At 44.1% G+C, this 27,713-nt stretch overlaps 1 protein-coding gene across 2 annotated transcripts in view; it reads left to right on the forward strand.

Moving 5' to 3' along the window:
• The window catches only part of REEP1 (receptor accessory protein 1), a 159,667-nt gene that overhangs the window by 52,877 nt on the left and 79,077 nt on the right, over window positions 1–27,713 (forward strand). For both annotated transcript variants that reach the window (XM_043983683.1, XM_043983682.1), the window contains exon 2: window positions 22,790–22,862. In XM_043983683.1, coding sequence (XP_043839618.1) covers window positions 22,790–22,862 — 73 coding nt within the window. The remainder of the gene's footprint in view (window positions 1–22,789; window positions 22,863–27,713) is intronic.

Genomic DNA, 27,713 nt, shown 5'->3' on the forward strand with positions numbered 1-27,713 from the left:
AAGATGCCAAGATCTTCCACTACCTGCCAGGCATCCTGACTTTTGTCCTGATTCTGGAAGAGTGAGGCTGATGACTATGCAATTCCACCTTACTTAAATCCAATTCATGAGCAAGTCAAGAATCACCCCCTGATATCATTGGTCTTCTTCAAAACAAAGGACAAACAACAAGCATTTATTAAGCACCTATTATGTGCTAGCCTGGCTGCTAAGCTCAGGGGATCCAAAGAAAGACAAGAGACAGTGCCCACCCTCAAAGAGCTTACACTCTAATGAGGGAGACAACATGAAAACAATCCTGTACTGACAAGCTATATACAGGATAAATTGAAGATAACCAACAGAAGGACGACACTAAGCATTAAGGAAGATCAGGAAAGATTTTATCTGTCCCCTGAAGGAAGCTGGGATGGGGAGATGAGAAGGGAGAGAAATCCAGGCATCGGAGACAGTAAAAGAAAATGCCTGGAGATGGGAGATAAGAGTTTTGTGTGAGGCCAGTGTCATCGGGTCACAGAGTATGTGGAGGGGAATAAGGTGTAAGAAGACTAGAATGGTAGAAGGGGACTAGGTTGGAGGGTCTTGAAACCATAAAAAGAAGTTTATATTTGATCCTGGAGGTCATAGGAAACCACTGGAGTTGATTGAATGGGGGGGAGGCAGGACATGGTCAATCACTTTGACAGCTGAGGGGAGGAGAGACTGAAGTGGGGAATGACTTGAGGAAGGGAGACAAAACAGCTGGTTATTAGTGATGTGCACCTGATTCGAGTGCTGGCAATGCTAGAGGGGAAAAAGCAGTACATGAGATGAGATAGCACAGAAGGGAATGGTTGGGTGGGGGGGATGGAGAGATGAATGAGAGACAACACCCATGGACTTCTATTATACTTTAAACATACCAAAGTTTCACATGGATTTTAACACAGTCACAACTAATCATTGTGCTAGGGCAGATCTAATCCTAGGTCTTGCCTGACCCCAAGTTCAGGCCTGTGCCCTGCTCCATGCTATTGTCCACTTACACTTTGGCTTAAAAAAAGACCTGAATGGGCAGCCTCCGATTTAGGATTGAATGGTTATTTTCCAAAAGTTCCTCTGTAAGTCAATCGCTTGGCACACAGAATACATTTCCCTTTAGGAACAATGTTGTCTGGGGTGGTTGGGTCCCCAGCCAACCCAAAAAATGCCTGGATAACCCATACTATTCCTGAAGCAGAAAAAGGCCATAAGCAGCCACTGCCAAATAGCACAGTGTTTCCCTGGGGAAATGCTTTCAGAGGGCCAGCCCTGGCAACTGACCACAAACCTGCCCCTTTCCAAGCAATGGGAGGAGGGACTGTGAGAGGACCAGGACACTGATAGAAGTTCCCAGGAAGGGGCCCCTGGGGGAGAAGGAGAGCCCAGGAACTGGGGATAAGGACCATTGGGATGCCAGGATCCTGCCCCTGCCCTAGCCTCTGAGTATTTCTTGGTCCAGCAGGGTTCCTTGGTAACCAACTAACTGCCTTTCTTTTCTTTTTCTTCTCCTTGTGAGGTCTGTGGTGATTGGCTCACCTCCTTCCCTTTCCAATTCTGTTATTATAATGCCCCTTTACAGGGTTTCTTTCCTTTTGTGGCCCCGTGAAGGAAAGAAAGTAACTCTGTGTGTGTGTGTGTGTGTGTTTGTGTCTGTGTGTCTGTGTGTGTTTGTTGGGGAGGGTGTTTTAGATTTTACTGCTATTTTTAAAAAAGTGGAGGGGAGATCAGAGAGAAGTACTATAACACTTAACCATGAGCTGAAGCTTTGCTTAAATCTAGAGAAACTATCTATCCAGCATTCCTTGGATCGACCAGTCTAGCAACCCTGTTAAATGAGGAAACGAGGTTAGTCTGGCATGACTGGTTCTTTTTTCCCCTGCCCCCAACAAAATATATTTAATCAAACAACATAGTCAAAGAAATGACAAGAAAAGATCTGCCATCCTATAGATTAGGGCACACATGTAGAATAAAGACTACACGTGCTGGGAATGTGTGAGAGGCATGAAACATCCACAAAGAGGCCCAGGCCAGAAGCCATAGTGCCCCCTCCAATACTGCAAGGCTTCTGGGGTCCTCTGGAAGAGGACATCACCCATTCATACTGTCACAGCAGAAAATTAGTAATCTACTAGGTGGGAAGAAGTTCTTACCAATGCCCAACTAATCTTAAAAAGTTAGTTTCATCACACTATTCTCTTGTACTGGTTTAGTACAAAATCACTCACATTTATATTGGATGTCTCAGAAGTCTAAGACATATATAGTATACTATGCATTATATAGTATGTGATGACATACTATATATGTCTAAGCATATTATGTCCGTTCTATATAACATATATACAATATGTCTAAGTCACTCTGCATACATAGTGTTTTAGAGTAGCAAAGCACTTTATTCACAACTACTCTGTGGACTAGGGAGATAGGTGTGCATGTTTTGAAGATGAAATAACTGAGGCTCAGAGAAGTTGCTGCTGTTTTAATTTAGTCATTTTTCATTCGTGTCTGACTCTTCATGACTCCATTTGGGGTTTTCTTGGCAGAGATACTGGAGTGGTTTGCCATTTCCTTCTCCAGCTCATTTTACAGGTGAGGAAACGGGGGTGAGTGCTTTGCCCAGGATCATGCAGCTAGGTAAGTGTCTGAAGCAGGATTTGAACTCAGGAAGATGAGTCTTCCTGACTCCAGGCTCTGCATTTTATCAATTGCAGCACCACCTAGCTGCCATTAAGTGTCAGAAGCAGTAATCAAACCCCACTCTCTTATTACAAGTCCAACACCCTAACCTCAATTCTCCAGCACATTGTTGAAAGCAATTACAACTGTTTTAAATCCCCTCTCTTCCCTCCCCACCCCAATACACATGTCGTATCTGTCATGCTATAGGCAACTGTTGATTGATAAACATATATTCAGACCTATAATTCTATCACTTTTTTGAATACTTTGGAAGAAGTTTTGTGTAGGTCTGGCAAGGATTCTACCCTTTACTCATACATGTTATCTTCCTTCTAGTTTCTGACTTTTCCCTCTCCCGTGGCAAAGGGAGAAAAAAAGAAACATTACAGCTACAACAGTTATCTCTATAATAAGCCCACAAACTTTCCATGACTTTTTTCCCCCAGTCAGAAGAAGGTAATTTGTCCCTTGACCCTATTTTAATATAGAACTGAAATGGTTCTTCCTAATTCTCCTTCAAGTTGCGAGCTGTCCGCTGGGTATAACTTGTTGAAACAATTATCTAAGCATCTTATACATTTGTCTCTTAGCTAAGTTCCCCTAACTACACTTAGCAACCTGCAGTTTAAAGCCTACCTCAGGACTGATACATAAAAAGGGCATCACCCAAACTTTAAAAAAAAAAAAAAACCACACAGAACTTTCAGGCTCTGACAATTTTTTTTTTTTAAGATTCCAGGGGAATGTATGTACCCTGGAACTCTTTCTGAAATGTAGCTCAAAAATGTGCCTCATATACCTTGGAGGGTCTCATTAGGAAGAATTGCCAGGTATGCTTGAAAATCCATGGCTGATGACTGAGGGGAGAAAGGCTTTCCCCTGAAATACATTGGGAAACTGCCTAAGGAGATTTTCAGAAGTCACTCAGAAGCCTAAGCATTTTGGTGAATCAGGACTCTCTTTGCAAGGCATAAGGAACCTAGAAAAAAATGAAGTGACAGGAGAACTCAATAACTTTGAGCTTGTAAACCAGCCCCCCAATTTAGGAGTTAGACCCTACCTTATTTGGTTTTCAAGAGAGAAAAAAACCCACAAGGGGGAAAATGAAGCAAGTTGTTAAAGATACAGGCTTTTGGTTCCCACCTTTGAAATTGAAATCAATCAACATTTATTAAGTACCTACTGAATGCCAGGCACTGTGCCAAGCCCTGGGGATACAAAGAGGCAAAGGGCTGTCCCTGACCTCAAGGAGCTCACAATCTAATTGGGGAGACAAACATAGACAAAGCAAGCTATGTACAGGATAAAGAGGAAATATTAACAGAAAGAAAACACTAGAATTAAGAGGGGTTCGGGACAGCTTCCTGTAGAAGGTGGGATTTTAGTTGGGACTTAAATGAGTGTTGCTGAGGGTTTTGTAGTTGTTGTTCATCCTTCATTCTTGTTAAAGGCAGAATCTCTGGAAAGACTCAGAGAGAGAGAGAGAGAGAGAGAGAGAGAGAGAGAGAGAGAGAGAGAGAGAGAGAGAGAGAGAGAGGAGAGCGAGCACTGAGCATAAGTGGCTAGAATACTCTTTTGTCCTTCTACAGGACTAGATGAAGACCTGGTGGTTGGTAGTGCCTCCCTTTACCCAGCTTCTCTTTCCTTTCATCTGCTTCCTGTTTACCCCACAGTCCTGTTTGTTCTGAGTGGGGATCCCAGGCTTAAGCTGGTTTAGTGTTGGCTGAGAAGCCCAAGTATCCCCTAGATGGGCCCCAGTTCCTCTTGATACTGTGCTATCAAGAGCTACTCTTTACTATCTCTTTAAGAGGCAGAGAAGCTCTTACTATATAATAAGCAGGGCAGCTAGGCTGGTTCAGTGGATAGAGCACGGGGCCTGGAGTCAGGAATACCTGAGTTCAAATTTGGCCTCAGGTACTTCCTAGCTATGTGACCATAGGCAAGTCACTTAATCATTTGCTTCAGTTTCTTCATCTGTAAAATGAGCTAGAGAAGGAAATGGTAAACCACTCCAGCATCTTTGCAAAAAAACCAAAACTACAAACAAACCAATGGGGTCAGACATGACTGAACAACAAAATCTATTTATTTTCATGTTGACTCTTCCATTAGAATGTTAACTCCTTGAGGACAGGACTATTTGCCTTTTATTATATCCGCAGTACCTGACACATGATAAACACTTTAATAAATGCCTAAATGCTTGTTGTCTGACTGATGCAACAGCTTTAGCGGTTGCCATGGTGATTCTCATGGGCCCATCTCAATGGTCAATGAGATCCCTTCCAATTCTAAAATTCCATGGTTTTAGCTGTAAGTCTAAGCTCTATTATGGTAAAATGTGAACTCGAGCAAAAAGAAAGTTTCCTTCTATCATTTGGGGGTAAGATTGGGTCAATAGTACCAGGTACAATGAGGCAATTGTGACTCATGCCATTGGGAGTCATCAAGTTGAGGCTGAGCTTGTCAGCGAGGTTACTGATGGGCCATTCTTTTTCAGGTCCCGGTTGGGCTAGTTGTACACTGGGCTCCCTTCTTTTATGTGATCCAGGATTTGGAATTCACCAAGTCTAGGGATTGGGTGCCAAGGCCTGATTTTCTGGGCATCAGACTTGAGTCTAGTTGCTTGAGAAAGCTCTGGTACATTAGTGGCTGCCTCTGGAAAACTAGGCTGTAGACAGACAGATGTCAGTTATTCTTACTATTACTGTTGTTATTGTTGCTTGTGGGCAATTATGGCCAGGTTAACATAGGTTAAGGCACAGTCTGCATCAAATTGTAGAATAGGAGATATAGCATTGGCCTTGGAATCAGGGAGACCTGAGTTCAAATTGTACCTCTGATGCTTACTAGCTCTGGGACTTGAAACAAATCAGGTTGAGTTAATAAACATCTGTTCATCCCTTGCTATGTGTCAGGCTAAATGCTATGGGCTACAGATAAAAGAAAAAGAAAATAGTTCCTGCCCTCAAAGAGCTTACATTCTAATGGGGAAGATAGATACAAAACATAAGAGAGCTGGAAAGAAGGAAGGGAAGGTACTTGGGGAAGAGGAGATGGTATCAGAGTACAGAAAGTCCTAACAGAGAGGGAGAGGAATGAAAGATGGCTGACCTGAACCATTCCTCAAAATGGAGGTCCTGGAAGGAACTTACCAATAGGAGAAAGGGACTGCAGAGTTGGAGGAATGTTTCAAGATGGGAAGGCCACAGGTGATGAAGGAACTTCCAAGGGGAAAAGGCAGCTGGGGCATGTTGGCAAAGTCCAGAGGGTCAGAATTTCTCTGTGCCTCAGTTTCCTCATCTGAACAATCAAGGGATTTGACTAGAGGACTCCTAAATCCTCTAATCCTTCCAGCTCTAAACCAATGATTCTTTAATCCTTTAAGAATGGAAATTGGGAGCAGCTAGGTGGCACAGTGGATAAAGTACCCGCCCTGGATTCAGGAGGACCTGAGTTCAAATCCAGCCTCAAGACACTTGACACTTACTAGCTGTGTGACCCTGGGGAAGTCACTTAACCCTCATTGTCCCACTCAGAAAAAAAAAGAATGGGAAGTCAGTCATATCAATAATATTAGGAATAACCAATAACAGTCAACAGTTACAAAGCCCTTTCCCAAATGTTCTCCCACAGAACCCTCACAGCCATTGAATCAGGTAGGTAGTGGGAATATAGCTATCCTCTTTTTAAAGATGGGAAGACTGAGGCTCAGCAATCACATGAGATCAAATAAGAGATGTTTTTCTCACTTCTCAAGCCTTAAAGTTCTATATCAATGTAGTTGCATAAACTAATACTAGGGTATTTTGAACTCTAAATTGAGTTTTCCACTATACAATACTGGTGGCCACTACCCCCACCCCACCCAGGAAGCAGAAGATCAGATCAGATTTCAATGGATTGAGCACTAGACTTAAGAAGATATGGGGGGCAGCTAGGTGGCACAGTAGATAGAGCACCGGCCCTGGATTCAGGAGGACCCGAGTTCAAATCCAGCCTCAGACACTTGACACTTACTAGCTGTGTGACCCTGGGCAAGTCACTTAGCCCCAAATGCCTCACTAAAAACAAACAAACAAACAAAAAAACAAACAAACAAAAAGAAGATATGGGTTCAAATTCTACCTGTAAAGATATTTATTAACTAACTGGTGGTCTAATCTGTGGACTTTTGAATGGCTGGCTATCTGACTGCTATTAATTTCCTAAGCCAGTCTGTTAGGGCCGTTTAAAATTCCCCCACACTGTTCCTCCCAAATTGATAAGCAAACAGCCTCTTTTAATTAAATAATCAAAGCAGGGTTGATTTATATGAAACAATTCAGAAATAAGATTACAAGAAAATAAGATGTACGACCTGAAACCTCAGCCAATGAACTCTCCACTTTCTGCCAGCGCATCTCTCTCACCTAAGGGTATGCTGGCCACTGCCTCTGTAGCCGGCAACTGCACCTCGCTCAGACAGGTTCACCTTCACTCCTTTTCAACTTTCTCAGTCCTCTCCCTTTCACTCTTTAACTTCTCTCTACCTTCAAACTGAAAAGCCCTCTGCTTCACTGTTCCACTCCTTCTAACTCCAAGCCCCCTTCACTTTGTCGACCCCCTGAAAAGCCCCTTAGCGTCCTCGTTCCTTGGGCGTCTCTCTACCTTCTTGCTAGCTCTTTCTCCATCTTCAGCGTCAGCCCCTTCTGAACCCCCAGCGTCTCTTTTTATTAACCTTCTCTCTCAGGTGAAACTCGGGTTGGCTGCCCCAGGGCCAGCCAAGCCCCGTGCTGCGCATGCTGAAAGCTGGGGGCTGGGCAAAGCAAACTCCGGCCTTTCTCCAGTTTTTCATGCCCACAGCTTAGCCCAGTTCAGAGGCCCCCCCACAGCTGAAACAGAGGGGGAGGGGCAGCTCTGCTGGGGAGCCTGAGGCTAATTTTAACACCTACACACCTTAGGCAGTTCCTAGGTGGTCAAATCACTCACCCTCTCTGTGCCTCAGTTTCCTCTTCTATAAAATGAGAGGGTTGGACTCAGTGGCCTTTAAGGCCCCCTCCCATTTAAAAATCTATAATAAGTGGATAAAGTGCTGACCCTGGATTCAGGAGGACCTGAATTCAAATCCGGCCTCAGACACTTGACACTTATTAGCTGTGTGACCCTGGACAAGTCACTTAACCCTCATTGCCCCTCCCCTCCCCAAATCTATACTAATATGATCCAGGGGCAGCTAGGTGTCGCAGTGGATAGAGCAACAGCCCTGGATTCAGGAGTACCTGAGTTCAAATCCGGCCTCAGACACTTAACACTTACTAGCTGTGTGACCCTGGGCAAGTCACTTAACCCCAATTACCCTGCAAAAAAAAGCAAATAATAATAATAATAATAATATGATCCATATCAAAGGCAAGAGAATTTAGGGGTTCACAGGGATTGAAGTTCACATATAGGTTGGCCTAGGGTAAGGCCTGAGAAATAAACTACCCATAGAGAGGTGGTTGCCAGGGCCCTTGTATATCTTGCCATATCCCATAGTGCTTCTCTCTGAATCAGGCTCACCTTATATGAACTTACCCACTCATCCCACCTCCCTCCTGGTCCCTGACAGAGATGAAACACCAGCATTCCAGATCCCCAAGGAGAATCGTCACCAGGAGCAGCAGGCTGAGAGAAGGACATCCCTACCCCATCCCTTCCACCCCCAGGTAGCCACCTGGCATTCCTATTAATAGGAGACTACAGATGATTTTAGGCATAACCCAAATCTTTCCCTCCAGAGACAGTGAAAGTAAATGTCCCAGCCACACTGACCTACTTGGTTCTCCCTGGACACAATACTCCCATCTCCTGACTCTGCCTTTGCCCAGGCTGTCCTCCATGCCTGGAATGTTCTTCCCCCTCACCTCAGTCTTTTAGAGCTTCTAGCTTCCTTCCAAGCCCCTGCTCAGATGCCACCTCCAACAGGAAGCCTTCCCTGATCTTCAAGAGTTATGAGAACTGGGGCAGCTAGGTGGTGCAGTGGATAGAGCACAGGCCTTGGAGTCAGGAGTACCTGAGTTCAAATCCGGCCTCAAACACTTAACACTTACTAGCTATGTGACCCTGGGCAAGTCACTTAACCCCAATTGCCTCACTAAAAAAAAAAAAAAGAGTTATGAGAACTGCCCTCTCTCCAACCCACCCCCCCCCCCGCCCTCCAATTACTTTGCACATATTTCCTATTTGCTTCTTCTTTCCTTGTAACAGAATGTCGGCTCCCTGAGGTCCCCATGTGGAGGAGCCTCTAATAGTGACTGTGATACTTGAAAACCCCAGCTCAGAAGGGACTGTTCTCTGCCTTGTTTGTGTTAAACAATGCTCTCACCCAGCGTTGATGAAGCCGAGGGCCCAGAGGTTCTGATCTCGTGGAAACCAAAACTCAGGGGGTTGGCCATGTCTCTGTCCCCGTCACCTGAGCTGTGTACACAGTCAGTATTCCCCCAGTTCAGGTCTCTTCAGCTAGCTTAGCTGAGCATTGGTGTCTGCCCTTGAAACCTCCTGACTTGAGTTTCCAAGGGACAAACTCCCTCAATTAATTTTTGCTCAATATATTTAGGAACCCAGGGCATCTGGCTGAGACGGTCTGCTCCTCTCTCTCCATTTACTGGCGTATTAGACTCTGAAATGTGCCCAACATTTTTCCTCCTTGGAGGGGACAGAAGTGGCCTTGTTTTTCATGGAATCATAGATTTAGCACTGGAAGGGCCCTGAGTCCACTGGGTCTAACGTTATCACTTTACAAATGAGGAAACAGAGGCGCAAAGAGTTTAAATGACTTGCTGGGGGCGGGAAGTGGGGTCACATAGCTAATAAGTTTCTGAAGCTCAATTTGAACTCAGGTCTTTCTGACTCTCAGGCTGGTGTTCTATCCACGGTATCACCTAGACCCCTTTTCAGTGATCTCCCCCAGAGACCTTATATTAAATGTTACCAAAGTATGGCTGCTAGGATCCTCCAAGCATGCTGGAGACCAAAGGCCTTGGGGTTTTCACACGTGTTGAAATAATACACCTTATACTTTGAGCTGTTTTGAAGACTAGTCCAAGCTTGTTGTCACAAATAATTTGTGTTGCACACATTTGAAGAGCAGGTGTCTCATTGAAACTGGTCGGGTTGGTCTAACCATTTCATCCCAGTAGGATGTGAGTTCCTGATGGACAGGGATTATCTTTTTTATTTGTGTCTCCAGTGCCTGGTACACAGAAGGTGCTTAATGATGGAGGCCAATCAATAAACATTTATTAAGTGCCTACTACCTACCAGGCACTGCTAAGAACTTTACAGAAAATTTCTGCCAGGAGCACTAATTGGTGAAATGATTTGTCCAGGGTCTCACAGCCAGGATGTGTCAGAGGAAAGACTTGAATCCAGGACTTCCTGGTTCTCAAGCTGACTCTAGATCCACCATGCTCGGTTGCCTTTCTATAACATACAACCAAATTATATGGGGTATTCAGGGGGACTAGCGTGTCTGGTGTGAGGGCTGCTGAGCCCTTTTAGGGGCTGCTCATCCACCTCTGGTGTTCATCTCACCCCCAACTCTCACCTGTTGCTCTAAGAAGCGGAGCATCAGCAACACCCCAGTAAACTATCTTGGCAGATGAGCTAAACCAGGTTGAAAGTAACCAACAAGCCTCAGAACTGTCAGTGAGTTGGGGGGATATCTACCCCCAGCATGTGAAGACTTCCCCCATCAGAATAGATGGATGAGAGCAATTTATTCCAAAGTCCACGAAGGCGGCTGAAACAGACACTGTGGAGCTTAGAGCTTAGTCACACATCAAAAATGCCAAGGTCACATCTACTGCATCCCGGGCCATCACCAGTTGTTCTGATTTTTGGCTTGCCAATGTATTTTGATGATTCTGGAAGAAAGAGTGAGGCTGCTGACTTTGTGCAACTGCCTCACTTAAATCCAATTCAAGCCCAAGTGAAGACATCACCCGTGATGTCATTGGTCGTCTTGGAAGGATGAACAACGGTACGTGGACAATGGAAGAACAGGAGAATACTAAATGGAGGGGAGGTCACACAGAGGACTTTTTGGAGGGGCTTTTAATGGCAGATGAGGATTTGGGGGCAGAGGTGAGGAGAGATCACTCTGTGGGCATGCACTTTGCCACTGCCAACCTTATAGGGTAGTTGTGTGTAAGGTGCTTTGTGAAGTCTCCATCCCTATAGAAATGTTAATAATGCAGACTGTAAGTCCCTGAGCTTCCCCACCCTGAACCAGGGCAAGAAGGAAAGATAAATAGTGGAAGAGAAATCTGAGACCTTTAAAAGCATGGAGCCCATAGAGAAGGGAGTGGTGCAGCCATAAGAAAAGGGCTGTTGGGGCAGCTAGTTGGAGCAGTGGATAAAGCACTAGCCCTGGATTCAGGAGGACCTAAGTTCAAATCTGGCCTCAGACACTTGACACTTACTAGCTGTGTGGCCCTGGGCAAGTCACTTAACCCTTATTGCCCCACGAAAAAAAGAAAGGAAGAAAAAAAAGAAAAAGGCTGTTTATAGCTGGCACTCTACCAGCAATGGGAGAAAGCTCCAGAAAGAGAGGAAGTGGGAATCATAGGCAAGAACCTCAGAGACCATCTATTCCAATGCCTTCATTTCACCAATCAGGAAACTGAGACACATTGAAGTCAAATGATTTGTCCAGAAGCCATCTAGTCTAACTCCTTCATTTCATAGATGAGGAAATTGAGATCAAGTGACTTAGCTAAGGTTACATAGGTAGTATGGATTTGAATCCAGGTCCTCTGACTCATGAGGCATCTAAGTGGTATAGCAAGCAGATAGAGTGCCAGGCCTGGAGTCAGGAAGACTTCAGTCAAAAGATAAGAACAGGTAGTTTTCTGATGAAGAAATCAAAGCTATCTATTGTCATATGAAAAAATGCTCTAAATCACTTTTGATTAGAGAGATGCAAATTAAACAACTCTGAGGTACCACCTGACACCTATCAGATTGGCTAATATGTTGGAGAAGCTGTGGAAAAATTGGAACACTAATGCATTGTTGGTGGAGCTGTGAACTGATCCAACCATTCTGGAGAGCAGTTTGGAACTATGCCCAAAGGGCTATAAAGCTTTGCATACCCTTTGACCCAGCAATACCACTATTAGCTGGTGGCAAGGAATTGGAAATTGAGGGGTTGCCCATCAATTGGGGAATGGCTGAACAAGTTGTGGTATATGAATGTAATGGAATACTATTGTGCTGTAAGAAACGATGAGCAGGAGGAGTTCAGAGAAACCTGGAAGGAATTACATGAACTAATGATGAGTGAGATGAGCAAAACCAGGAGAACATTGTACACAGTATCAACAACATTGTGTGTTGATCAACTGTAATAGACTTGATTCTTCTCAGCAATACAATAGTCCAAGATAGTTCCAAAGGACTCATGATGGAAAATGCTCTCCAAATCCAGAAAAAAAAAGAACTGTTGAATCTGGATGCAGATCAAACCATACTATTTCTATTGTTTTTGTTGTTGTTGTTCTTTTTTGAGGTTTTTCTTTTTTGCTCTGATTCTTCTCTCATAACATGTCTAATGCAGAAATATATCAGATTACTTGCTGTCTTGGGGAGGGAGGGAGGGAGAAAAATTTGACAAAAAATATTATAAAAACACATGTTGAAAACTATATCTAAATGTAACTGGAAAATAATAAAATATTTATATGGGAAAAATCTGCCCTCAAACTCTTCCTAGCTATATGACCCTGGGCAAGTCACATAAGCCTGTTTGCCTCAGTTTCCTCATCTATAAAATGAACTGGATAAGGAAATGGCAAATCACTCCAGCATCTTTGCCAAGAAAACACCAAATGGGATCGTGAAGAATTGGACATGACTGAAACAACTGAACATCATCCTCTGACTCCAGTCACACTGACTTTCCACCATATCCTTCCCACCCCCTCCTGCATGGTCAAGCCACATGTAAACTACCTTCACACTTTCTTTGCTAAAATCTTTTACATTCCAGATTCAATGCCAGATTTGGTAGCCCCTGGATCCCCTTTTAAAAGGCAGATTTGAATCAAAAGGTCCTTACTCCATTAACAACAGCAAGCCACCTTCCCAAGCCATTGCCCCATCCTTCCCTAAGACCGAATGCTCTTGGCAGAGCTTAACATCTCATGGGTGTGTGGGCATGTGTGTGAGGGGAAGGTTATGATGGAGGAGGGTGGGTTGGAACACATAGCCTTGGGAATCTTTTAACAAGAAAAATAGTGCCAAAAATACTAAAGCAGGCAAATTCCCAACACCTCACTGGAGAGGAAATGAGATAATAGTTGTGAAAATGAGGAAAGTGCAAGAGCCAAGATGAAATGGACTGAAATCGATTCAAGATGCTCAGGTGACTATTTCAAGTTATCTCATTATCCAAGAGATCCAAGTGTTCATTCATTGGGTCTGTTTACTCTTCTCTTCCCAAATCCAGTTATTTAAGGAGGCCACATTTGTTTTGATTCAGAACACTGCCGTTAAGAAACTGTCTTGGGGGCAGCTAGGTGGCGCAGTGGATAAAGCACCGGCCCTGGATTCACGAGTTCCTGAGTTCAAATCCGGCTTCAGACACTTGACACTTACTAGCTGTGTGACCCTGGGCAAGTCACTTAACCCCCATTGCCCCACAATAAATAAATAAATAAATAAATAAATAAATAGATAGATAAATAGATAAATAAAAAGAAAGAAAGAAAGAAACTGTCTTACTTGTCTCACCCCATTGCCATTTGCCTGCCCAACTAAGGCTATTTCAATTATCTTAATGAACAGGCAGTTTCCTCTTTAGTTTAAGTTGTTTCTGTTCAGACATGGGTTGGACAAAGTGGCCTTTGAAATCCCTCCCAAAAGGGAGATTCAGGGAACTGTTAAAATGTAATTCTCTGTTTTCTATGCTATGATGTGAGAGGTCCAAAATAACAATAATAACAATTTGTTGTCCAGTTTTTTCTCAATTGTGTCCAACTCCACTTTGGGGTTTTCTTAGCAAAAGTATTGGAGTGTTGGGGTGGCTAGGTAGCGCAGTGGATGGAGCACCGGCCCTGGATTCAGGAGTTCCTGAGTTCAAATCCGGCCTCAGACACTTGACACTTTACTGGCTGTGTGACCCTGGGCAAGTCGCTTAACCCCCATTGCCCCCTCCCCCAAAAAAAGTATTGGAGTGTTTTGGGGAAACTGGGGCAAACGGCATAAAGCAACTTGCCCTGGGTCACACAGCTAGTAATAGTCGGAGGCTGGATTTGAACTCAGGAAAATGAGTCTAGCATTTATATAGGACTTTAAGATTTGCAAAGTGCTTTACCAATACATCATTTTATCCTCATGACAATGCTGAGAAGAAGGTGCTATTATTATCCCCGTCTTACACATGAGGATACTGAAGCAGAGAGAGGTTAAGTGGCTTACCCATGGTAGGGTAGGTAGGATGGATTTGAACTTAGGTCTCCCTGACTCCAGGTCCAGCACTCTATCCACTGAGAACCAGAATGTATCATTACATCCTTCAAGGAGGGCACAGACTAGGCATTAAACTTCGTACCTCCTTGCTTCCGTTTTCTCATCTCCCAGTCATTTTTCAAAACTTAATTTACATTTTTTACTTAACAAAAAATCTATTTTTTCTCCCTCCCACCTTGCCTCCTACTGGGGAAAGAAAAAAGTCAGGTCTTCCTTATTCTCACACTCTCTCCACTGCACCACCAAACTGCCTCATCCATGATCCATAAATAATTTTCTTGGACTCTGTTTTGGTTATTACGTTCGACTGTGGGTGTGCTTGGCATTCACAGATAAGATAATCAAGCTACCCTGAGAAGGCAGTCACCCACAGTGGAGAGTGGCGTGGAATGAAGATGACCCGAGTTCAAATTCTATCTCAGACACTGACTTTGTGGCAATAGCGAAGTCAGCTTCTATTGAATGTCAGTTTTTTCAGCTGTAAAATGAGGATGAGGTTTACCTTTGTTGGCAGAAAGGGCCCTGGCTGTGGAGTCAGAGGACCTGGGTTCAAATCCTGATTCTGACACTAGCTACTTACCTTGGGCAAATCACTTAATGTCATTGGCCCTGAGTCTCCTTATGTATAAAATGAGGAGATTGGCCTCTGAGGATGGGTACATTGATGGGTGGTTGGGTAGACGTTTGGGTAGGTGGGTGGATAGATGGGTGAGTGGATGGATAGATGGATGGGTGAGTGGATAGAGGGATGGGTAGATGGATAGATAGATGAGTGAGTGGATAGATGATGGGTGGGTAGATAGATAATGGACAGGTGGATGGATAGCTGGATGAGTGAGTGGATAGATGTTTGGGTAGGTGGATAGATGGATGGCTGGATGGATAGATGGATGGCTGGATGGATAGATGGATGGGTGGATGGATAGATGAATGGGTGAGTGGATAGATGGATGGGTGGATGGATAGATGAATGGGTGAGTGGATAGATGGATGGCTGGATGGATAGATGGATGGGTGCATGGATAGATGAATGGGTGAGTGGATAGATGGATGGGTGGATGGATAGCTGGTTGAGTGAGTAGATAGATGTTTGGGTAGGTGGATAGATGGATGGCTGGATGGATAGATGGATGGGTGCATGGATAGATGAATGGGTGAGTGGATAGATGGATGGGTGGATGGATAGCTGGTTGAGTGAGTGGATAGATGTTTGGGTAGGTGGATAGATGGATGGCTGGATGGATAGATGGATGGGTGAGTGGATAGATGGATGGGTGGATGGATAGATGAATGGGTGAGTGGATAGATGGATGGGTGCATGGATAGATGAATGGGTGAGTGGATAGATGGATGGGTGCATGGATAGATGAATGGGTGAGTGGATAGATGGATGGGTGGATGGATAGATGAATGGGTGAGTGGATAGATGGATGGGTGCATGGATAGATGAATGGGTGAGTGGATAGATGGATGGGTGGATGGATAGCTGGTTGAGTGAGTGGATAGATGTTTGGGTAGGTGGATAGATGGATGGGTGGATGGATAGATGGATGGCTGGATGGATAGATGGATGGGTGCATGGATAGATGAATGGGTGAGTGGATAGATGGATGGGTGGATGGATAGATGAATGGGTGAGTGGATAGATGGATGGGTGCATGGATAGATGAATGGGTGAGTGGATAGATGGATGGGTGCATGGATAGATGAATGGGTGAGTGGATAGATGGATGGGTGGATGGATAGATGAATGGGTGAGTGGATAGATGGATGGGTGCATGGATAGATGAATGGGTGAGTGGATAGATGGATGGGTGGATGGATAGCTGGTTGAGTGAGTGGATAGATGTTTGGGTAGGTGGATAGATGGATGGGTGGATGGATAGATGGATGGCTGGATGGATAGATGGATGGGTGCATGGATAGATGAATGGGTGAGTGGATAGATGGATGGGTGCATGGATAGATGAATGGGTGAGTGGATAGATGGATGGGTGGATGGATAGATAGATGAGTGAGTGGATAGATGATGGGTGGGTAGATAGATAATGGACAGGTGGATGGATAGCTGGATGAGTGAGTGGATAGATGTTTGGGTAGGTGGATAGATGGATGGCTGGATGGATAGATGGATGGCTGGATGGATAGATGGATGGGTGCATGGATAGATGAATGGGTGAGTGGATAGATGGATGGGTGGATGGATAGATGAATGGGTGAGTGGATAGATGGATGGGTGGATGGATAGCTGGATGAGTGAGTGGATAGATGTTTGGGTAGGTGGATAGATGGATGGCTGGATGGATAGATGGATGGCTGGATGGATAGATGGATGGGTGCATGGATAGATGAATGGGTGAGTGGATAGATGGATGGGTGGATGGATAGATGAATGGGTGAGTGGATAGATGGATGGGTGGATGGATAGCTGGTTGAGTGAGTGGATAGATGTTTGGGTAGGTGGATAGATGGATGGGTGGATGGATAGATGGATGGCTGGATGGATAGATGAATGGGTGCATGGATAGATGAATGGGTGAGTGGATAGATGGATGGGTGGATGGATAGCTGGTTGAGTGAGTGGATAGATGTTTGGGTAGGTGGATAGATGGATGGGTGGATGGATAGATGGATGGCTGGATGGATAGATGGATGGGTGCATGGATAGATGAATGGGTGAGTGGATAGATGGATGGGTGGATGGATAGATGAATGGGTGAGTGGATAGATGGATGGGTGGATGGATAGCTGGTTGAGTGAGTGGATAGATGTTTGGGTAGGTGGATAGATGGATGGGTGGATGGATAGATGGATGGCTGGATGGATAGATGGATGGGTGCATGGATAGATGAATGGGTGAGTGGATAGATGGATGGGTGCATGGATAGATGAATGGGTGAGTGGATAGATGGATGGGTGGATGGATAGATGAATGGGTGAGTGGATAGATGGATGGGTGGATGGATAGATGAATGGGTGAGTGGATAGATGGATGGCTGGATGGATAGATGGATGGGTGCATGGATAGATGAATGGGTGAGTGGATAGATGGATGGGTGCATGGATAGATGAATGGGTGAGTGGATAGATGGATGGGTGGATGGATAGATGAATGGGTGAGTGGATAGATGGATGGGTGCATGGATAGATGAATGGGTGAGTGGATAGATGGATGGGTGGATGGATAGATGAATGGGTGAGTGGGTAGATGGATGGCTGGATGGATAGATGGATGGGTGCATGGATAGATGAATGGGTGAGTGGATAGATGGATGGGTGGATGGATAGCTGGTTGAGTGAGTAGATAGATGTTTGGGTAGGTGGATAGATGGATGGGTGGATGGATAGATGGATGGCTGGATGGATAGATGGATGGGTGCATGGATAGATGAATGGGTGAGTGGATAGATGGATGGGTGGATGGATAGATGAATGGGTGAGTGGATAGATGGATGGGTGCATGGATAGATGAATGGGTGAGTGGATAGATGGATGGGTGGATGGATAGCTGGTTGAGTGAGTGGATAGATGTTTGGGTAGGTGGATAGATGGATGGGTGGATGGACAGATGAATGGGTGGGTGGATAGATAGATTGAACCAGAAATTGAACCCAGGTTTTCTAACTCCAATTCTCCTCAAACATTAATGTGGCATTTCTGCTTCCCTTTCTTCTCTCACCCCTGAAATAGAGAAATCCCAAGGGCTTTCCATGTATATCAATATTCTCAAAATTCTGTAAACAAAAGACCTTGTCACTTCTGCCGTGAACACATGCTGTCAAAACAGAGATAACTCGTGGGAAGAAGTCCCATGTGAGGCTGCATAAATAGTGTGAAAGAATAACAGGGAAATGAGGCCAAGGCTGGGGCCCTTCTGTTCAGACATCCCTATCTGGACTTGAACTCACTGGCTTTGCTCTGGCCTCCCCTGGTTCTCATGGAATGCTGTCGTTTATGAAATTTCAGAAAGATCAAATTCATTTGTTTGTTGGTATTAGTAGTAGACTTTCCACTGGCCCTTGTTCATCCAGGCTGGCCTCCTGGAGTCAGGGAAGAGGCTGAAAAAACACTGACAAAGATGAGGTGTTCTCTGCTTCTACCAGAGAGCTAGGATCCGCAGAGTGCTTTGGAGCCTTGAGGGGCTGTGGGTTCTGCTGAATCAGCATACTGGGACCCAGCCTCCATTGTGGTCTCCATCCTGATGTGACATGGCTCCACTCAATGGATGAGAGTGCCCTTCTCTTTGCCTCTCCTGGCTCCTCATTCTCCTTGGCCTTTGACACACTTCACCAGACCTTTTTTGGAATTTATGTTAAAATAATAATAATAATAACAATAATAATAACAATAAAATAATAATAATAACAATATGTTAAAATAATAATAACAATAACAAAATAAAATAATAATAACAATAACTCACATTTTATAGGATCATGGGGTCACAAAAGTCACCGTGCCATGGATCCTCACAACAACCCTGTATGATATATATATGCATATATATTTATATGTTATAATTATGCCCATTCTTTAAGATTAGGAAACTGAGGGTCAGAAAAATTAAGGTCATATAAGTAATAAATGCTTGAGGCAGAATATGAGCCTGAGTCTTCCTGACCCCTCAACTCAAGCACTGTCTTCACCACACCATGCAGATTACATTGAAAAGAGCACTGGCCTTAAGGCAGAGGATCTGGGTTCAAATCCCACTTCTGATGCTTACTATCTGTGTGACCACTTCACCTGCCTGTGGCTCAGTTTCCTCAGCTGTAAAAGAGAGGATTGGACTTGAGAGCCTCGGAGGTACCTCCCAGCCCAAATTTAGGATCCTAGTAGTTTGCCTGAGGTCACACAGATGACAAGAGGCAAAGGTGGGATTTGAACTCAGGCCTCTTGACTCCAAATCCAGTGCTCTGTCTCTGCTTCACTCTGAAGTATCAAAAGAGCAAGAGGGAAAGTCTGAAGATCAAGTATCCAAATCACATTGATGTTTAGCCAACTTAAGGCAACTTTTGACATTAAGCACCTACTATGTGCAAAGCACTCACACTAGACACTATTATTATTATTGTCTCATTATTAAGATTTCTATTATTAAGTCCCTCCTATGTGCAAAGTACTTGTAGTATACTATTATTATTAAGTCTTATTATTAGAACTTTTGTTAATATTTTTTGTGAGGTAATTGGGGTTAAGTGACTTGCCCAGGGTCACACAGTTAGTGTCAAGTGTCTGAGGCTGGATTTGAACTCAGGTCCTCCTGAATCCAGGGCCGGTGCTCTATCCACTGCACTACCCAGATGCCCAGGACTTGTGTTATTAAGCATCTACTATGTGTAAAGCACTTATACTAGACTCTTATTATTATTATTATCTTATTATTAAGATTTCTCTTATTAAGTCCTTCCTATGTGCAAAGCACTTGCAGTAAACGATCATTATTGTCTTATTAGGATTTTTGTTATTAATTGCCTACTATTTACTAGGTGGTATAGTGGATAGATCACTAAGTTTGGAATCAGGAAGACTCATCTTCATGAGTTCAAATCTAGCCTCAGACATTTACCAGATCCTGGGTGAGTCACTTATTCCTGTTTCCTTCACTTTCTTTATCTATAAAATGAGCTGGAGAAGGAAATGGCAAACCACTCCAGTATCTTTGCCAAGAAAACCTCTAAATGGGGTCATGAAGAGTCAGACGTGACTGAAAAATGACAACACCAACATGTGCAAAGCACTTATATTACAGGGATACAAGAAATATACTTTACTATTGGTTGCAGGATACTGTATTTATAAAGATAAGGATAATACAAGGAAATTTGAGGAAGGAAAGATCAATGGTGGCGAGGAAAGATCACGAAGGTTTTTAGGGAGGAAGTGGTATTTGTGCTCAACCTCGAAGGAAGATTGAAATGAACAGGGAAGATGTTCCTGGCATGGGCAAATGACAGAACCGGCCGTGGTGCTGAATTCCACATCCATGAATGGGATGCCTCCCAACCCATCTTCCCTCCTCTGCTCTCTCACCCCTCAAAGCCATCCTTCATCAGACTGCCAGGCAGAATGTCTCTCTGTAAAGATCTAATCTTGCCACTCCTGTGTTTAAAATTCGGTTTCCTAACCAAGCCAAGTCCATAGAATCCTACATCCAGAGCTAGAAGGGACCTCTGAGACCATATAGTCCAGTTTTCTCATTTTTCCAGTGAGCAAATTGAAGCTGAAGGAGGTTAAAGGGACTTGCCCAGGACCTCACAACTAGAAGGCATCAGAAGTGGAATTTGAATCCGGGTCCTCTGCCTCCAGAGCCAGGCTCTTTCTAGGACACCATCTACCCTCCCTGAGATAATCTTGGGCACCATCTTGGTTATTAAACCATTCCAGGGTCAGCGTGTGTCCCATAGACGTACCCTACACTTTCCTGGTTTTATGCCTTTTGCTCATCTTTAAAGACCTGCTCAAATCCTACCTCCTCCATGAAGCCTTCCATGATTACTCTTCTTAAAATCTTTTGCCACCCTCCCTATTTCCCAACTCTCAAACAAACTTATCAAGCCTTTTTTATGTTGAATTCATCTGTGTACCTACCACATCTCTTTACCAGACTGTAAACTTTGGGAGGGCAGGCACCATGTATGATCTGAACTTTGTATTTCTCCCCAGGATCTGTACTCTTCTCTGTACACAAATGGTACATAATTATTGAATTGAGTCAATTCAATAAACATTTATTAAATACCTACTGTGTGCCAGGAACCCTGCAAGGGGCTGGGAATGCTTGCTCAGGTCTGTGATCTCATTCGTCAGCTATGTGGATTACAATCTCTTTAGCCATCTCTCCTCCTGGGCAACCCTTGTCTGGGTCTTTTTGTAAACCCTCCATCTCCATGGTCCTCACTTTCCTCATCTATAAAATGTTGGGTTCAGCCAGATGGCCTGAGGTCCCTTTACTAGCTCTGGATGGATGCTGTTGGGTGTCTCCCTTCCAGCCTTGCTCCGTCTGTCTTGGAGAAGGAGTGCTAACAGCTTCTAAGGTGGGAGGGGTGGGGTGAGCATTCCAGCTGGTGACACATGGGGAGGGCAGCTTGGCTATTCCACTGAGTGAAGGCATTTGTTAGCTGTGACTTCTGGTTAGGGTTCTTTTGCCGTGCCTTGGCAGCAGATGCTAGTGAGCCCTGGGGACTTGGGTCACAGCAGCAGCAACTGCCTGGGATTAACTGGGTCTGTCTTGACCATCAGCTGGTTACGATCACTCTAATTTTGTATTTTCACCGGCCTACTGCTGCTTCCCCTCCTTGATATGCTCTCTCCCACCTCCATGCCTGTTCCTCAAGCCTGTAATGCTCTTCTTCCCAACTGTCCTTTTCCTGCCTCCTGGAACCTCTAGAACATTTCAGATTCAGCTCAAGTGCCATAGGAGGCCTTTGCTAATCTCTCTGCTGCTGACACCCCATTAATCAAGAATCAATCAGCAAGTATTGATTAAACACCTACTGTGTGCCGAGGCAGCTAGGTGGTGCAGTGGATAGAGTGCCTGGCCCTGAAGTCAGGAAGACTCATCTTTCCGAGTCTGAATCTAGCCTCAGACACCTACTAGCTGTGTGACCCTGGGCAAGTCATTTCACCCTGTTTGCCTCGGTTTCCTCATCTGCAAAACAAACTGGAGGAAATGGCCACACACTCCAGTGTCTTTGCTGAGAAAACTCCAAATGGGGTCACAAAAGTCAGATGCTCCTAAAAATGACTCAACAACAACCAAGTGCCAGCCACCGTGCCATGTAAATGCATTTTGTATATACTTAACTGGGGATGTGTTGTCCACCCTGGTGCAATATCAATTCCTTGAGAGCAAAGGCTTAGGGGCAGCTAGGTGGCGCAGTGGATAGAGCACCAGCCCTGGAGTCAGGAAGACCGGAGTTCAAATCCAGCCTCAGACACTTAACACATACTAGCTGTGTGACCTTGGGCAAGTCACTTAACCCCAATTGCCTCACTTAATTAAAAAAAAAAAGAGAGAGCAGAGACTTAGATTTTTGCCTTTGCAGCCTATCATCCATCACAGCTAACGGCTAACATCTATGGAGAACTTTACAATTTGTAAAGCACTTTACATTTGTCATTTCGCTGGGTCCTCCAAACATCCCTTTGGAATAGGTGCTATTATTATCCAGAAAAGGAAACTGAGGCAGAGAGAGGACATGAATCTTGCCCAAGGCCACACAGCTGGTAAGGGTCTGAGGCAGGATTGGAACTCAAATTTCTTGACCCCAAGTCTAGCACTGGACCTAGAGCGTGGCACACACAGGTGCTTGTTGACTAGATCACCACTGACCTACTGGGCTCCCCTGTACCCCACAAGTTTCTAAAGACAATATCTTGGGCATCATGACACTGTGAAGCACTTGGCAAACCTTAGAGCCCCTTACATAAAATGTGAGCTTTTGTTGGTGGTGGTCCTGGTTCCTGCTCTCCCCTGGGAAGGAGAGTGGAAGGAAGGGGAGGGTAGGGGAGGGAAATATCATCTGTGGGGGAGAACCATCAAAATTCACCTGGATTCTCTTTTGTTTCTCTCTCTCCCTCCCAGGCTCCTATTTGGCACTCTCTATCCTGCATATTATTCTTACAAGGCAGTAAAGTCAAAGGACATTAAAGAATACGTAAGTAGCCCTGGGTTTTAGCTGGGTTTTCTGGGGGTGCTGTGGGCCAGGTGCTGGCAGAGCTTAGAGTGGGGGAGGAAGGGGAAGAACCATCTGCCACCAGTCAGTGCCAGGGAAGAGGGAGCAAACCTCTTACTAACTGTGTGACCTTGGGTAATAAATGACTTCCCTTTGCTGGCCTCGGTTCCCTCCCCTGTGTGATGGGAGGGAGGCCACTACCGAACTTCACAATCCTTGCCCACTGGTTCCTCAGTGGACCAGAGGCTGCTGGGTGTGGGGCTGCCCCACTATCCCTTCAGGATATTCGTTCACTTTTGCCCAGCTCCTGGCTCTGGGGCAGAGCCTGGGCACTGGTATAAACAGATCCCTCCTGGGAAAGGCCAGGCTTAGAGCTGGAGGGCCACCCCTTGTCTCCATCACCTGTAGGCCCCTTCGGTAAGTGGGGAGGGAAGGGAAATGAGAAAGGGGTGAGAGATCTTCCCCGCCTGAAGCTTCTATTGTTATCAGGACCCTTCTGATGAGGAAACAACCAATGCAGGGCTTCCCTTGGTCTGCCATTGATAGCCTAGAGCAGAGTCACTGACCTAGGAATTTCTGGGACCTCTCAGATCAACCACCAGTCACACTGGCTCTCCCACAGGCTTAGTAGAGTCTGCTGCCATATTCTTATGACACTTACTGACTTTGGGACCCTGGGCTTCTCTGACCCTCAGTTTCCTCATCCTCATCCATGAATGGGGATAATAGTAATACCTTCCTCACCTGGCTCTTATGAGGATCAAATGAGATATATTATATAAAGGGCATTGTAAACCTTTTTTTAATTTAATTTTTTAATTTATGGAATAAAACAAGCATTTCCATAATATAATTTAATTTAAGAAGATAATTGCACATGACATTGCAAATCTACTATATATAACTGGCTATTCATTTTGAATAAATGATAAAATTATTGTATAAATTTCTTTTTTTTTTCTTCCCTTTCCCCTCAACCTCCCCCTCCCCCCAACCTAGAGATGGCCATCATTAGAAAGAAATAGGTAGGGGGCAGCTAGGTGGTTAGATGGATAAACAGCCCTGGATTCAGAAGGACCTGAGTTCAAATCCAGCCTCAGACACTTGACATTTACTAGCTGTGTGAGCCTGGGCAAGTCATTTAACCCTCATTGCTCCCCCTCCCAAAAAGAGAGAAACAAATAGGCATGTATATGTAAAATTATTCTATACATATTTCTATTTATCAGTTCTTTCCCTGGATGCATTGTAAACCTTAAAGTATTATTCATATTCCTAACTAATATTTAATTTGTAATTTAATATGTAATTAATACTTGTAACTATTTAAAGTAGTGCTTTAAAGTTTGCAAAGTGATTTACAAATATCTCGTTTATTGTCACTATTGTTAGTTATTGTCATCACCACCACCACCACCATCTCCTTAGACAGTGTAATAGAGAATACTTTTCTTGGAGTCCAGAAGACTTCGATTCAAATCTCCCCTCAGATATTCCTCAGGCAGCTAGCTGGTGACCCTGGGTGAGGTGACTATATCACAGGTTCAGTTTTCTTATCTGTAAAATGGGGGTGAGGGCTGTTGTGAGGCTCCAGTGAGGAGGCTTGCCGTGTTCAATGTAAAGCCCTTTTCAAAGCTTAGAGCTCAGTCAGAGCTCAGCTTGGTGCTTCCTGTCTCCCAATGTGCCAGGCAGAGAGTGGAGGAGGGATTATACTAGGAAGGATGGCTCTTTTTGTTCCCCTAAATTTCTCTGCTAGGCTGTCAAGGTGCCTATGTTTTAATATTAATTTAAATTAGTTTAATTAATTTAAATTAGTTTTAATTAATTGTCATATTTATTTAATATTAATTTCTTGCATCCTGAAGGCTTTGTTTAAAGGCCTCACCTCTTAGTGTGTTAAGGAATCCTAGGAGAGATAACACCTTAAGCAAACATCTGAGGTTATTAATGATCGCCTTACCTGGATTCATTTTTCTACAGTGACAGCTAGCCCGATGAAATCCAGACATATTTTTATAAAGATTAAAATATGACATAACTGGCCTGTATCTAGTTCAGGGCCCCCACCCTGCCTGGGGTTGTTTCCTCTCAGTTTCAGAGACATCTATTCAGAGACTGAGAATGTTGTGATCCCATTGTTTATTAGGTGCAGAACCAAAGGCAAGTAGACTAGACCCTCCTGTCTAGGGAGACATTCTCCCATTTTCCTCCTTGATCTCCAGGTCAGACAAACAGGGGAAATCCCAACCAGACCTAAACTCTAGGAATAGAGGAAAGGGTTGTTGGTTCTTGGTCCTAGATTTGTGATCTAGGAGGGAAACCAGCTTCCCCAGCTCACCCTCCTAGTAGGAGTCACCTCAGCTAGCAGCTGGGGCAGGCAGCTTTGGATCTTTTCTCCTTATAAATGGACCGACTTTCCCAGGGAGCTTTCCCAGCTCCTGGCTTCCCAGGAGTCTTACTCTATGATGCCTTAGCTTCAGGGTGGCCCCAATCATCCCCTCACCATCTCCTACCCCCAGCTGCCCCTTCCTCTCTCCCCAAAAATCTGAAGGACAGGAGGAGAACCCCATGCCCTTACAGAAAGGGTCCCTTTATCCTGTGGTGTGGCTTGTAATTGGGACTGAATGAAGTGTGTGAGGGGTAACAAATTTTTCATGCCAGGATTATTAGAATTTGCTTCGCCAGTCTCATCTCTCTCCATGAATGATCTCCTGGGACCCAAGAAAAGACAATTCAAGGAGATAAACAGGGCAAGCAGGGGCACAGGTTACCCCTCTGTGATGAAACAGGGCATCCCAAGCCCTGCCTCTACTTGCCTTGGGTAGCTCTTTGATACCAGCATCTGAGGATCCACAAGAGACGACTGTGTATTCCGAACCAGCTTCTCCACCTCGTCTTGGCCTTTTCTCCCTCCTTCTCATAGAATGTAAGCTCTTTGAGGGCAGAGACTGTATTACTTTGGTCCTTGTACTGCCAGAGCCTCACACAGATTGGGTGCTTCAAAAATGCTTGTTAATTGAAATGTAATATCCTTAAATGTTGGGTTGCTTCATATTTTTATATTTGTGCCCCCAGTGGAAGGGAAATTAAGTAGAATGTCTGGCACATAGTAGGTGCTTCCTAAATGCTTGTTGATTGAATTTAAGTTCTATGAGAGTTGAAGTTGTTTCAGTCTTTGTATCCCAGCACCTAGCTCAGTGCCTGGCATGTATTAGGTGCTTAATAAATGTTCATTGAATATAAACTCCTTGAGAATAAAGATCTTTCATTTTTAAAAATTGTATCCCTAGTACCTAGCACAGTGTTTGACACATAGTAGGTACTTAATAAATGCTTGTTGGTTGAATGTAATTTTTATGAGAGTAGGAGTTGTTTCAGTCTTTGTATTTGTGTCCCCAGTGCCTAGCTCAATGCTTAGCACATGGTAAGCACTTAATAAATGCTTGTTGATTGAATGTAATTTTTATGAGTGGTAGTTATTTCCCCAGTGCCTAGCTCAGTGTTTGGCACATAGTAGGCACTTAATAAATGTTCATTGATGGATTGATCTGTAAAAGGGGTTAAAACCTTTAATATTCTCAGTACATCCTGCTTTCTTCCCCTTATTTGTTAGCTGTGAAGTAACTGAAGCACGGGGCCTTTTTGAGGATGGGTCTCATGGCGGGCAGGATATGGGTCCTACCTAGGATAGGTCCCATTCACCCTCATCCATGTGGGTGAACAGACTTTGATGCAGGATTCCCACTCATCCCAACTTGTAAGCCAGGATGCTGGGTGTTAATTGGCAATGAGAAACATAGCTGCCAGGTAGGCTGGCTCTCTGTGTTGACTGGTCAGTGCATCCTCTTCCCAGGAGGGAAATTGACTTGAAGATTGAGATGAGAAAGGAAATCTTTTAAATGTGGAATCAGACCATTGGGAATTGCAACATCTTAAGTGATTTTCCAGTTGTGCTAGCTCAATTCACCCCTGCCTACTGAAGGCATGTGAACTAAATGAACTAGATATTGTTTTAACGAATATTTTTTAACATTCTACGCATTTTGATGGACACTTAGGGATAGGCCAAAGGGATCAAAACCCCATAGGTAGATATATTTATAAAATGATTGTCAAATAATAAAATCAAATTACGCAAATATATTATGTGATGACATACTATATGAATAAAATTATAATGTATAAGTGATTATAAAATTTTAAATCTTTACATAGAATTATGCATCATTTCCCCTCACACACTTTCCATTCCAATTAAGCTTGGCTGCTAGATACTCCCCACTATTTAAAATTTCACCTCCTGCCTCTGTGTCTTTGGCACCCTACTTTTTTCTCACCTCCTAGTTGAGGCAAGTCAACAAGAAACTAGAATTTATTAAGTGCTTACAACCGAGTTCTAGGCATAGGGCTAAGGGCTGGAATCACTAACACCTTCAAAGGTTGTCCTGCTTTCTCCCGAATTGTTTGTGCTCTCTTTAAATCACTTGTATATGCTTTGCATTAACTTCTCTGTGCTCCTGTTGTATCCCTTTCCCTTCCCAGTAGACTGTAAGCTCCTTGAGGGCAGGGGTTGTTTTGGTTTTTGCTTTGGCATCTGACACACCCAATGTTGGTGCTTGGTCTGTAACAGATGCCTAATAAATGTGGTTCAATTAATACTTGTGCATGTTAATGGATGATAAAACTTTAATACAGTAAGCACTCCAAGGTGGTGGTTGCTGGGAAAAACTAAATATCACTTGCTTTTTTTTTTTTTTTGAGGCAATTGGGGTTAAGTGACTTGCCCAGGGTCACACAGCTAGCAAGTGTAAAGTGTCTGAGGACGGATTTGAA

Source organism: Dromiciops gliroides, chromosome 2, assembly GCF_019393635.1.
Source record: "Dromiciops gliroides isolate mDroGli1 chromosome 2, mDroGli1.pri, whole genome shotgun sequence".
Classification (NCBI taxonomy): domain Eukaryota; kingdom Metazoa; phylum Chordata; class Mammalia; order Microbiotheria; family Microbiotheriidae; genus Dromiciops; species Dromiciops gliroides.